Genomic DNA, 12,089 nt, shown 5'->3' with positions numbered 1-12,089 from the left:
GATGGAGCTCCGGGTCCTCCGTCACCTCCTCCGAGGATGTGGTTTGATGTGGTTCCTCCGAAGCAGAGCGTGCAAAACGCCGCAGGCTTCGCTCGCGGTGGGGACGGGCGGCGTAGGACCCTGACACGACCATAAAATCATAAAATGGTTTGGGTTGGAAGGAAAAGTCCAGCCAGTTCCACCCCCTGCACGGGACAGGGACGCCTCTCAAGTAACAAGTGGTGGGATGAGAAGAAATGGCCTCAAATCACGCCAGGAGAGGTTTAGATCGGATGTTAGGAAAAGCGTCTTTATGGAAAGAGTGGTAAAGCCCTGGAAAACGCTGCTGAGGGCTGTGGTGGAGCCTCCATGCCAGGAGGTGCTCAAAAAGTGTGTGGCCATGGCTCTGCAGGACGGGGTTTAGCAGGCACAGTGGGGTTGGGGTGATGGTTGGACTGGATGAGCTGAGAAGTCTTTTCCAACCTTAATGATTCCATGATTCCACTGGATCAGGGGCTCCAAGCCCCATCCAGCCTGGCCTTGAACCCCTCCAGGGATGGGGCAGCCACCTCTGCTCCGGGCAACCTGGGCCAGGGCCTCCCCACCCTCACAAGAAAACATTTTTCCCCAAGATCTCCCCTCAATCTCCCCTCTTTCAGCTGAAAACCGTTCCCTCTCCTGTCCCTGCACTCCCTGATAACCAGCTCCTCCCCAGCCGCTGCTGCCTTTGGTTACACTCACACCGTTTAAGGGAGAAGGGCCAAAAGCCCAGACAAACATCCATGTGCAGTCACTCAAAATCAGCTGCCAGAACACTGTGTCTGCTCATGCACAGAAGTTTTCATAGAATCATAGAATCACCAGGTTGGAAGAGACCCACCGGATCATCAAGTCCAACCATTCCTATCAAACACTAACCATGCCCCTTAAGGCGGGTAGACAAAGTGCTTAAGGGGTATGATTTAGTAGTAGATAGGTACAGTTGGACTTGATCTCAAAGGTCTTCTCCAACCTAACGTGTCTATGATTCTAACTTATTTTCAGGAGGAAATACTGGCCATCATTATTTTTGACCAAGGAACTTTCTCACCACTCCACACCAGCTTGGACAGCACTGAAACAGCCTTTCCTTAGGATGGCACTTTGGAATCATAGAATCGTAGAATCATAGAATCACCAGGGTGGAAGAGACCCACCGGATCATCGAGTCCAACCATTCCTATCAAACACTAAACCATGCCCCTCAGCCTTTCAAGCATAACAAGCTTCTGCGATGCTTTATCTGCCTCTTTGCTTACCCTACTTGCATTTTACAGTTCTAGCTGGGCCTCCTTGATTGTATCAGCATAAAGATAGAGATGTCTCCAGGATGCAGCTTTACACGTGTTACTGTCATTGCTGATGTCGAGATCGCTGATACTGTTGGAGTCATGAGGATTTCTTCAGAATAACGTCATTGTCACACTTCCAGGCTCTGTGAAGCCATAACCAGCGCCTCAGATATCAACACAAAATAAGATAATGAAGCACCACCACACACGCAACAGCAGGAGCCACAGATAATAGAATGGTTTGGGTTGGAAGTGACCTTAAAGACCATCCAGTCCAACCCCCCCACCACAGGCAGATCTCCTGGCAGAGCTGCGCTTCATCTCAATGCAGGCAGTAGGCTAGAAAACACGGCACTGACTGGCTTCTTCTCAGGTGAGCCCAGTACTCAGACAGATGAATCATAGAATCACATGTGGACAACTCTGAAGGATCATCATCTGAGACACCAGAAAGATTTTATGAAAGACCTTCTTCCTCCTCAACCACAGAACTTTGAGACAAAGGGTTGTGTTTTAGGCAGCAGATCAATGAGCTCTATGAAAGCTGTGGTGTAAGGATGCCATTCTTCAGGAGGAATAAAAAATAAAGTAAAAAGTGGCCCAGGCTGCCCAGAGCAGGGGTGGCTGCCCCATCCCTGGAGGGGTTCAAGGCCAGGTTGGATGGGGCTTGGAGCCCCTGATCCAGTGGGAGGTGTCCCTGCCCATGGCAGGGGTGGGACTGGAAGGGCTTTGAGGTCCCTTCCGACCCAAACCATTCCATGATTCTATGATTAACCTGGCCACATATTTGCTCTTAAGTTGAATACCAACACACCCAGCCATTACTGCAGCTGTAAGTGTTTATTGTAGCGCATTTACAATGTGTAAACATTTAGACAGAACATGTTTAGTGTCCTCTACCTTTGTGCACAGAATTATACATTGTCACACGTACCTACAGGACTGCGGCTCACAAATGCAAATTATCCACACCAGGCTCCCCTTTGGTTTTCCATTCTGCTCCCAGACTGAGTAGAATATATGTATTAGATAAGGCATCCATTAAATGATATCACAGTCAACAAAGAATATAGAGTCAGTTGTCAAAGCTTAACTTGCATAAGATCTAACGTTTCAGATGGCCACTGAAAGTACCACGTTATTGGGTCAGTAGGAAACATCCAGTTTCCAAAGCTCGGAGAGGTAACAACTCTCAGAGACATGTCTATTAAATATATCTGTATTTAACTTAGACTTCAGGTTTACTTGTGTACCAGAGAAAGGATTCAAGTAAAAAAAGTAGATATTTTGAAAGTGCTTTCATCTGACTTTTCCATTAAAAACCCAAGAGCAGCTCACTGTGAAGGTGAAGGCTGTAACTGATCTGACCCAGCCCTGGATATAGGAGAACATCTACATTTCTCCACTCAGCTCCTCCCTCAGAGCCCACTTCTGACCTGGGACATCCCTGGCCTCTCTGAGCACAGACCATCACTTATATTAGGTGAATATATAAATATTCTGAATATATAAATATTTAATTTATTATATTTATAGAAATATGCAGTGTTTAATCCATAATAACCCATATCCAGGGCTGCATCAAAAGCAGCATGGCCAGCAGGTCAAGGGAAGAGATTCTGACCCTCTACTCCTCTCTTGTGAGACCCCACCCGTGTCCAGTTCTGGAATCCCCAACTTAAGGAGGAGATGGAACTGTTGGAATGTGTCCAGAGTAGGTCACAGAGGTGACCGGGCTGGAGCACAACTGCTGTGAGGACAGGCTGAGAGAGTTGGCGTTGTTCAGCCTGGAGAAGAGAAGGCTCCAAGGAGATCTTAGAGCAGCTTCCCAAGCCTGAAGGGGGGCTACAATAAAGCTGGGGAGGGGCTTTTTACAAGGGCCTGGAGAAATAGGACAAGGGGTAATATCTTTAAAATGGAAGGAAGAAGATTTAGATTAGACATTAGGAAGAAATTCTTCACTATGAGAGTGGGGAGGCCCTGGCCCAGTTTGGCCAAGGAAGTTGTGGCTGCCCCATCCCTGAAGGCGTTCAAGGCCAGGTTCGATGGGGCTTGGAGCCCCTGATCCAGTGGGAAGTGTTCCTCCCCATGACAGGGGTGGGACTGGATGATCTTTAAGGTCCTTTCCAACCCAAACCATTCCATGATTCTATGATTTTTAGTTTATGCTCTCAGCTGTATTTGAAAAGCTTGTGCATCAACTCACTGTGATGCCTCCAGAAAAAAGTTACCATAAATGTCCCTGTTTTAGTTTCTTTTTACTGTGAGTGTAGATAAACACAAAATGCAGAGGGCTCCAGGGTGAGCTCTCATTCACTCAGTGCAGGATCAGCCCTGGCTGGATAATGCTTGCAGTACCAAGGACGAGGCTGCCATCCAAAGCTGCAGTTGTCCAGCCCTGCTTCCACTTATCGTTGAAAGTTACTGCATTTCTAGTCTACTCATTTAACCGCCAACTCTCTGAATACAGACAACTTTTTAATGCCCTTTGCATTCTGACACAATTCAACTGAGGAAACAAATCTAATAAACCCCAAGCCCCCACAAGCCCCTGAGCAAGCAGCAAGAGGACCTATTCAGAAAGGTTGTACATTTATCAGAAGCTTCTGCCACAAGGCTTACACTGTTTTTTGAGAAAAACAAATTCAGGCTTTAGCTATAAGGTTTCCCACTAGTTCTACCATCCAGGTCTTCAGTGTGTGCCGCTTTAAAGCCTCCGTGATACACTCCCACAATCTGCTAATGATGTTCACTACGACCTGTACAGGAAAGGAGGGCGGAAAGTTGTGAGGTGCGGGCATCAAAATAATAGTTTCATCGTACAATGAACCTTAAAAATGCATCCAAGCTGTTTAGTTACTAATTGACATATGCAGGTAAGAAACTGCTATGAACCATTATGAAACATTCTGAAAGTGTGAAAGGATTAAGAGAAGCCTCGTGTGTCCTGTAGGGCCACAGGACTGTTTCAAGAGCAGCAGCCATAGAACTGATAACTCAGCATCCCACTCAAGATGTGTATTTATTCCTCCAGATCATGAGTTTCTAAGTAAAACCAGAAGGGCACTGTCCTGAGCCGAAGGAGCAACATCCAGTGCTTGCAGGCAACTGCGAAGTCAGCCCTTGGTCTGGCTTCCAGAGAAAGAAACGCACCATTTCCAGTTTGGAACACTAACATGCACAGCATGTGGATAAACGCATTTTGAATCAATAGAATATAATAAAAGAGCAGGTGATCAGTTCAGGAAACAAGGCTCTGAACCCAGGCTGTTAAATGGCAACAGCGGGTTGAGTCCAGGGCACCGCTGGCTGCCCAGTGCTCCTGACAAACAAATCGCTGGAGAGGAACTAAGTTTTCAATGTGCTTTTCTAGAGTCCTGATTCCCTGCCCCTAAGTCAGTGGGAGAAGTATTACATTCCCACCCCGTCCTGCCTTAAGTTGGGTTTCTTGCCCGGTTAAACTAGGAGGTGTGTGCAGAAAAGGAAATATTAACCTTGCAGTGCCCTTTGCCCAGCAGCAAGATGCCCTGCTCTGCTCCATCCCATGCTTTCAAAAAAGGCACTCGGTCAGAACACAAGCTCTCCACTCTGGACTATCTGACTGCAGGCTCTGCTCTCTCCCTGCTCCCCAAAATGCCCCCTCTCCCTCAGAAATACATTCTATCTGGCACACAACAATAGAGCAAACCAGAAAAGCCTGAGACCAAGGAGCTGCAAATGCCTTTGATCTTTTTAATCAAGCTGCAAATATTTTAAGGCACCCCCATCAATGGGAGCCTTCAGCAAGCACAGATCAGTGTTGCTGCCAGGCAGGTTAAATATAAACCCAAAGAAACAAAACTTCAAATGATCGAAGCATTAAGATCTCCATAGCAGAAGCTGGGCAATCCTTTCCCAAGTGGAAGCATTCAAAAAAAGTGTAGATGTGGTGCTTTGGGACACGATTTAGTGGGCATGGTGGTATGGGGCTGATGGTTGGACTAGATGAGCTTAAAGGTCTTTTCCAACCTTAATGATTCCATGATTCTATGATATCTTAAACTGCATGCTACCTTACTACCTTGGTAAGCTGATTTTCTCCCTAAGTTTCATGCCTGCTACCCTTTAAGTTAGGACTCCTTCTCACACAAGGTATCATTAAAAAGATGATGCTGAATGAGTTCAGTGAGTCCTGACTACTGTAATAAGCACAGGAGATGTTCATGTATTATTTTAATGTAGGTACATACCGTGACAACAACAGAAGAGAGATACAGAGCTCTCCTCCTCTAAGCGGTACCTGCCAGAGTTTGGCAAGTCTTTGCACTGCGATATAAATCTCTGAAGTTCTGTCTCCGGGAAGCCATCCTGCTGGTAGTGCTAAAAATTGATATTTAGTTGTACTTTCAGCAGAGCAAAGCCACACAATAACCCAAATCAACCCCACACCACTTTTCAGACACTGCTTACACCTGAATTTAAAGGATTCAGAGAACCGCATATGAAAATATTGCTTTTTAGTAGACATTTAGCCTCCTCTGGGGAGGGAAATCAGGCTTGTAAGAAAAACTGAAACAGGGAAGGACTAAAAACTTCTTATCGTCACTCTGCACCCTCAAAAGTAGCCGTTATATTTATTCAGTAATTTGACATGCACTGTAAATCGAAATAACGAGGGAGATGAGAGTCTCGACAGCCCCAATCTTGCATTTTTATTCCGAAGGAAGAGTACACGCTTACCTTGACGGTTTCATACGTGTCTGTAATGAGCGCAATGAAGAGGCTCAGCACCATGTAGATGAACAGACTGATGAAGGAGTAGAGGTAGATCCTACTGAAGAGCCAAACCAAGTAACTTTTCTGCTGCATTTTTGCAAAGGTGGCAAACATGTCATCTCCATTGATCAATGAAAAAAGACATTCGGAAACCATGTTCAGAGAGCGAAACTAGAGAGGAGGGGAGAAGCCAAGGACATCCGTCACAGCTTTATTTGGATCCAAAGACTGTGTGTAACATGAAGAAGATACGCAGCTGACAACTGGCTGCCTTGGATCTCTTTGGATGCCCAGAGTATAATAAGATGCACACAGTAAAGCATTTGAGGCACGAGGAAAGTCTGTCACCTCCTGTACACAAGCATATTCAATTCATCCACCTGTAAACTCCTGCTGGAGCAGGGAAGCCAATTTAATGTTTAAAAGGGATAAGGAGAAAGTCTCCGAAGTTTTAGTCCGACACCAATGTTCTGCAAGATGAAAATCATTTCTCAAAATACCAGCATGTGAGAGGGAGTCACAGCAGCTTCCACTTCTGACTCACAGCTTTCATAACTCAAGGAAAGTCTGACTGAGTCACAGCAGTCAGGCCCCTCAAACAGAGCAGCATCATGGTGAAGATGCACTATTTTTATAGTAAGGAAAGCCTTGACATGGAAACTTAGAAGTCAACAGTAGCCTTCCCTCATTTGTTTGGAACCCATTCTGTTACTCGAGTTGTCTTTTTTTGTCCCTTTAAGTATCTCACCTTCACATGGTATGGTCCCAGCACAATCCATCCACAAAAACAGTAGCCCAGGTAGATCATAGCAGCACAACAGCAGAACCTCATCACGTTGGGTAACGCTGCTCGCAGCGTTAGGATGAGAAGCTGCACAAAGCAGTGCCAACAGTTAGAATGCAACCAGGCGATTCTTCCACTCGTCTTATAGCAACAAACAGAATAAATACCAACAGCACGAAGATCCCGGGAGATTCTTACATTATACTTCTGGAAGAAGCCTAGGTAGCGAATAACTCCAAGCCACACGAGCATAGTGGATGTTCCTAGGAGTATGCTACAGACATCATAACTTGTCAGGCTCTAAGCAAAAAGAAGGGAAAAGAAAGAGTGAAATTAAAAATCAAGTATTATAATAATCGACAGGTTCTAAATTGCAGCTGTCCTTACTACAAAGATCTGCTAAGAAATGTTGTTTTCCTTGGCAACCTCTCCCATTAAAAATGGGTTTGCATTACAGCGCAGAAGCCGCACAAAAGAGCAAGGATGCTCTCACATGGAACCCATTTCACATGCTTTTCTATACGGCTGTTTGTAAAACAGATTCTGACATGATAAGCTGCATTTGCAAGGCCAGGACTGCAGGGCAGCCCCCTCTGCACTCAGACCCGCAGAGCAGCACCGCAAACACATTCAATGCTGCTGCCAGACCTGTGGCGACCGCTTCTGGAATTCTACAGCGACAAATCCCCCGGAGTGGCTTGGGAATCTCTCCACTGCATCCCAACAGACAGTGTGGACGTGACTTTACAACCACACAGGAAAGAAGGTTCTTCCAATACGCTGGCAAAGCCCATTTTAAAACACAGCATGCCCTGTTAGCAGAGCTCCGATAAATACTAAGGAGGATCTTGTTCAGTAACTGGGAACTGCGAGGGGCATAGAAAGTTATGAAGGAGAAGACTAATTAGCTTCTAATTAATTCTAACCGGAACTTCATTTATATTTTATTGGCACTTGACTGTTTTTTTCCACCCATACACAGCGGCCTTTTTTCCTCCACGTTAGCATAGACCTTGCTTCCTGACCTGCAGCTCTGCTCTGAACTGGATCACGACAGCTTGCTTGAATAAGAAATGATGGCTATTTTCTGGTTTTATTCCTCTAAGAGTTGGCTAATCTTTTATATTAGGAAAATTCATTTATAGCTTGACAAAAAACACATTTAGGCTACTTTATGCGAACTTGTTATTTGGCCGTTAACCTTCGCGCAGTAACATGGAACAAGGTCTTGTTGTTATGGCCCATGAGGCTTACAAAATTAAGTGAAATGGACCTGAAGCAAGAGTTTTAGTAAAATACTCCTAGAAATATATAAAAATATGTGTATATTTATATATATATAAGGTACAGGAATCCCAGATGCTGTATCTCACTCCAATTTTGTTCTCATCTTCGCTTCTCCCAAAGCAGAATGGAATTATCTCTTATCTTAGCCAGCTTCCTCATAGCTTCTTTCTGCTCCCAAGAGCTGAGTTTATAGATCCTCAGGTAAGATAGAGTAATTTGTACACGGCCTTTATGACAGGCAAGCTGTCACCACGTGGATTTCAGACCCAACCTTTCATCCCTGCTGTCCAAAGTTTGTAGTGTTGCAATGTCACATTTCAAAGTCTGCTACAGATTTGGTGAACAACATCATCTGAATATTAAAGTGCTCCAGGAGAGCATCTTGTAATATTTTTTCTTCCCCAATTCTAGCTGTTCATAATATGCTTTAAAAAGGGGGATTATTTTCTATATCAAGTTATTTTAGAAATAGGAGGCTTAGAATCCAGCTGTGGCTGGCTGTACATGCTGGAAACCAGGAGCAGAAGGTTAAATGCTAAAGTTTTAAAAACCCATTAAATACGCAAATATAAGCAGTCCTAAATGGGAAAGAGAGGAAATCAACAGTCTCGAACTTTCAGAGCTGGAGTTCATTATGCCTTGCAGTCACAAAGGAGCAGAGATGAACATTCCATGCCACTCAGAATCAAGTATAGCCACCCCAAACTCCTCCAAGAGGTTTAAACCTAGATTGAAACAACCTGTTTTCTTCCACCTAACATGGTAAGAAGCTTACCTTGGCTTGTATCTCCATCTTTAGGGTTGATCCAACAATAGATAAGACATCACTAACCATAATGAGGATGTACCATCCATTGACAAATTCCATTTGATCACTGAAAGATACTTCTTTCTTGTAATAGTACAGGAAAAAGCTTACAAATTCCTAGGGGAAAAGAAAAAAAATTAATCAGACTAACACAAGACATGAAGGCTTTCCAAGAAAATTTATACCTACCCTTTGGAGCTGAATTCCTTTAACCACTGATCGTGTGCAGAGGATCAATGAGGCCACACAAGTCAATATAACAAAAGCATCGAAGATCATCATGTAATGAGTGTTCTTCTGTACTGCGAGAACAAAAATGTATGTGTTTATTATCAGATGGATTTCTTCTTGCAGACCATCTTGTGCATTGATCTAAGAATCAAGTTTTCATGTTAACTGTGTTTAGACAACTGAATTAATAAAACTCTTAGCATTTTTCCCACAGAAGTTTATCTGACATTTTAGCGAGAGACACAAGTGCATCTGCACTACAGACACCACTCTGGCTAATTTAGGAAGGTTGATACCACATTAATAACATAACAAAGCACAAGTGCTTCTTTCAGCCCTGAAGAACCAAAAGTGGGAATTGTTCATTTTACAAGCAATGGAATGGCCTTTGGAGTAACCCAACTTGTCAAAAATAAAAGAAAGCCCAGGAACATTGCAGTACGTATTTTCTCTTCCAGACCAGCATTTGATTATCAGATAGGTTTCTGTCCTAGAGCAGTACAGATAATTTGCACTGCTGCTCAGCTAGCCAAGACCAACACTGAGAACTACTCATGAGTTCTCTATCGCTTATGTTACTAAAATTCACATTCTTAATCAACTAAGGCCTACAAGAAAGCTAGGGAGGACCTCTTTATCAGGGAGTGCAGGGATGGGACAAGAGGGAACGGTTTTAAGCCAGAAGAAGGGAGATAAAGATAAAGAAGAATTGTTTTCCTGTGAGGGTGGGGAGGCCCTGGCACAGGCTGCCCAGAGCAGGGGTGGCTGCCCCATCCCTGGAGGGGCTCAAGGCCAGGTTGGAAGGGGCTTGGAGCCCCTGATCCAGTGGGAGGTGTCCCTGCCCAGGGCAGGGGTGGGACTGGATGGGCTTTGAGGTCCCTTCCAGTCCAACCCATTCTATGATTCTATGATCATCACAGAAGCCTGATATCAAGCCCTTGAGTTGCTGCAGAGCACTCTGCTAGAGGCAGCCTGCCATCTGCTGTGCATTTATAGCACGACAGCAAAAGCCGGTTGCTGGAATATGCATTTGCATATGTAGTGTCTTTTGTGCTCTGTGATGCATTTCATTAAATTACCCAAATTCCAATCTGAATCTTTAAAAAAACAAACACACCTTTTTTTCACTACCAGCTCTTCATTACTTAATGTAGGCATGGGAGAGGGGAAAAGTGGTAAAATGGACCCGGGTCACCTTATTGCTTTCTTCAGCAAAATATTAAAAAATAAGTGGAATTTCGAGTCATGGAAAGCTTCTGACTTTCAAAAAGATTCTCTGCTCTAATCAAAAAAAGGTCTCAAACAATGTTTTGATCAGATCTAACAGCTGCCAACAATGGGTGCTCCTGTGAGTAACTGTTTAAGATAGATATTTACCCATACCGTGCAACTCAGTTACACCTAAACGCACGCCAAACAGTATTTAAGCAGCACTAAGAGGTGTTTCCAGCCATTGCACTCTAGCAAGCCTTAGCAACAGTGCCTCCTTATCTTTCCTGATCCTGAAATAAGAGTAAAACAGGTTCAACTTTCCACCACTATCATGTGTTCTCCCGTTGCCTGGTGCAAGAACAGCTCACAGCCCTGCCTTAAGCACCAAGCAGTGTAAGTTCAGAAGCAAAGCTAGAAGGATGCACAGTGAGGCGTGGAAAAGTTTTGGTTGGACACTACCAATGGTGCAAGGTTTGAACACCACTAAGGAAAGTAATGGCACGTCCCAGGATTTCAGATTAGAAGTTGAAGAACATCAGTTCCTTAGAAAATCAGGATTTATAGTGCACCCACTAGGGGATGCATGTCAATAGTGTCTCATCTTTCAATAAAGGTTAACAAACGTTGTGCGAGTGCAGCAGAAGTTTAGCATGAAAATTTGAACACATTTATATCACTTACTTGATCCAGAAACATGCCAGTCTTTACATTCCCTGATCGCTATGTCGTTGTCTAGCCTTATTTTAATTCTTCCACTATGTGCTTTGTTATCAAACACTATCTGTATTAACAACAACAAAAAAGAAGGGCATGTCTTTTTAAAGTTAAAGCATCACATAAGTAGCAGCCTGTACTGCTAAGCTAATGATTCAGAACAAATCTCCTAGAGGAAAACTTGTTTAAGCTTTAGGTAATTCCAGTTTATTCAAATAAATGCTGTCAAACTGAAAGACAAATCTGGTGAACCATGTATTTGCCACAGATTGTTTGATCAGCTACATATTAGGTGAAATTCTTTTAACCTACAGCCCCATTCATCTATGACCTGAAAACAACTCTTCCTAGATGCATCTCTCAAAAGAGAAGAGGTTTATGCTTTCATTACACTTGAGATGGATTAGAACACAAGCCAAGCAAGTGCCTCAGGACCACATCACAAGCACTCGAAGCTTCACCTGCCACACTCACAACTGGTGGTTATTTACAATGTAAACTAAGTCATAACAGAGTAATCCAGACATCACTGGGAACAGTGGAAGATGTCCCTCCCGATGGCAGGAGGGTTGGAACTGGATGGGCTTTAAGGCCCCTTCCAGCTCAAACCATTCTATGATTTTATGACCAGTCATTGATGCTCAGCCCTCTTCAGAAAGCACCTGCACTGATAAACCAGCAAGGATTTCTTGTTTCTTCCACATACCGTCAGGGTGAAATCATAACAGTCAGGGAGCTCATGGTGACGAACAGTCTGGAGGTTGATTGCCTTCAGGTTGAACATAAGCTGTACTGCCACCAGTCTGCAATAAAGCTCTGTGTTAGCTTTTCAAAGGGAAAATGCATGACTGTCCCAATACAGGAGGTGCTAACTCCTCCTCACCTGTGGAAATCCAGAGTGAAATTCAGATTGTGCTTTCCCATTGTCATGTTGTCTGACGGCACCATTGGTTCAATGTATAAGCAGTCTGCAACGGATAAGTACTCA

The 12,089-nt window shown here is 44.1% G+C and overlaps 1 protein-coding gene across 5 annotated transcripts in view; it reads right to left on the bottom strand.

The window, feature by feature from the left end:
* Positions 1 to 3,410: 3,410 nt before the first annotated feature.
* The window catches only part of MCOLN3 (mucolipin TRP cation channel 3), a 28,022-nt gene continuing 19,343 nt past the window's right edge, over positions 3,411 to 12,089 (bottom strand). For 4 of the 5 annotated variants that reach the window (XM_069862822.1, XM_069862824.1, XM_069862823.1 and 1 more), the window contains 10 exons: positions 11,985 to 12,069; positions 11,808 to 11,904; positions 11,069 to 11,168; positions 9,134 to 9,246; positions 8,912 to 9,061; positions 7,048 to 7,149; positions 6,814 to 6,936; positions 6,030 to 6,236; positions 5,540 to 5,669; positions 3,411 to 4,069 (listed from right to left, as the gene is read on the bottom strand). In XM_069862822.1, coding sequence (XP_069718923.1) covers positions 4,050 to 4,069; positions 5,540 to 5,669; positions 6,030 to 6,236; positions 6,814 to 6,936; positions 7,048 to 7,149; positions 8,912 to 9,061; positions 9,134 to 9,246; positions 11,069 to 11,168; positions 11,808 to 11,904; positions 11,985 to 12,069 — 1,127 coding nt within the window. In that variant the 3' untranslated portion in view covers positions 3,411 to 4,049. The remainder of the gene's footprint in view (positions 4,070 to 5,539; positions 5,670 to 6,029; positions 6,237 to 6,813; positions 6,937 to 7,047; positions 7,150 to 8,911; positions 9,062 to 9,133; positions 9,247 to 11,068; positions 11,169 to 11,807; positions 11,905 to 11,984; positions 12,070 to 12,089) is intronic. The other variant, XM_069862826.1, reaches the window with a different exon arrangement.

Source organism: Phaenicophaeus curvirostris, chromosome 8 (assembly GCF_032191515.1).
Source record: "Phaenicophaeus curvirostris isolate KB17595 chromosome 8, BPBGC_Pcur_1.0, whole genome shotgun sequence".
Classification (NCBI taxonomy): domain Eukaryota; kingdom Metazoa; phylum Chordata; class Aves; order Cuculiformes; family Cuculidae; genus Phaenicophaeus; species Phaenicophaeus curvirostris.
The sequence above is the reverse complement of the archived record's forward strand: the minus strand, read 5'-3'. Positions and strand labels throughout refer to the sequence as shown.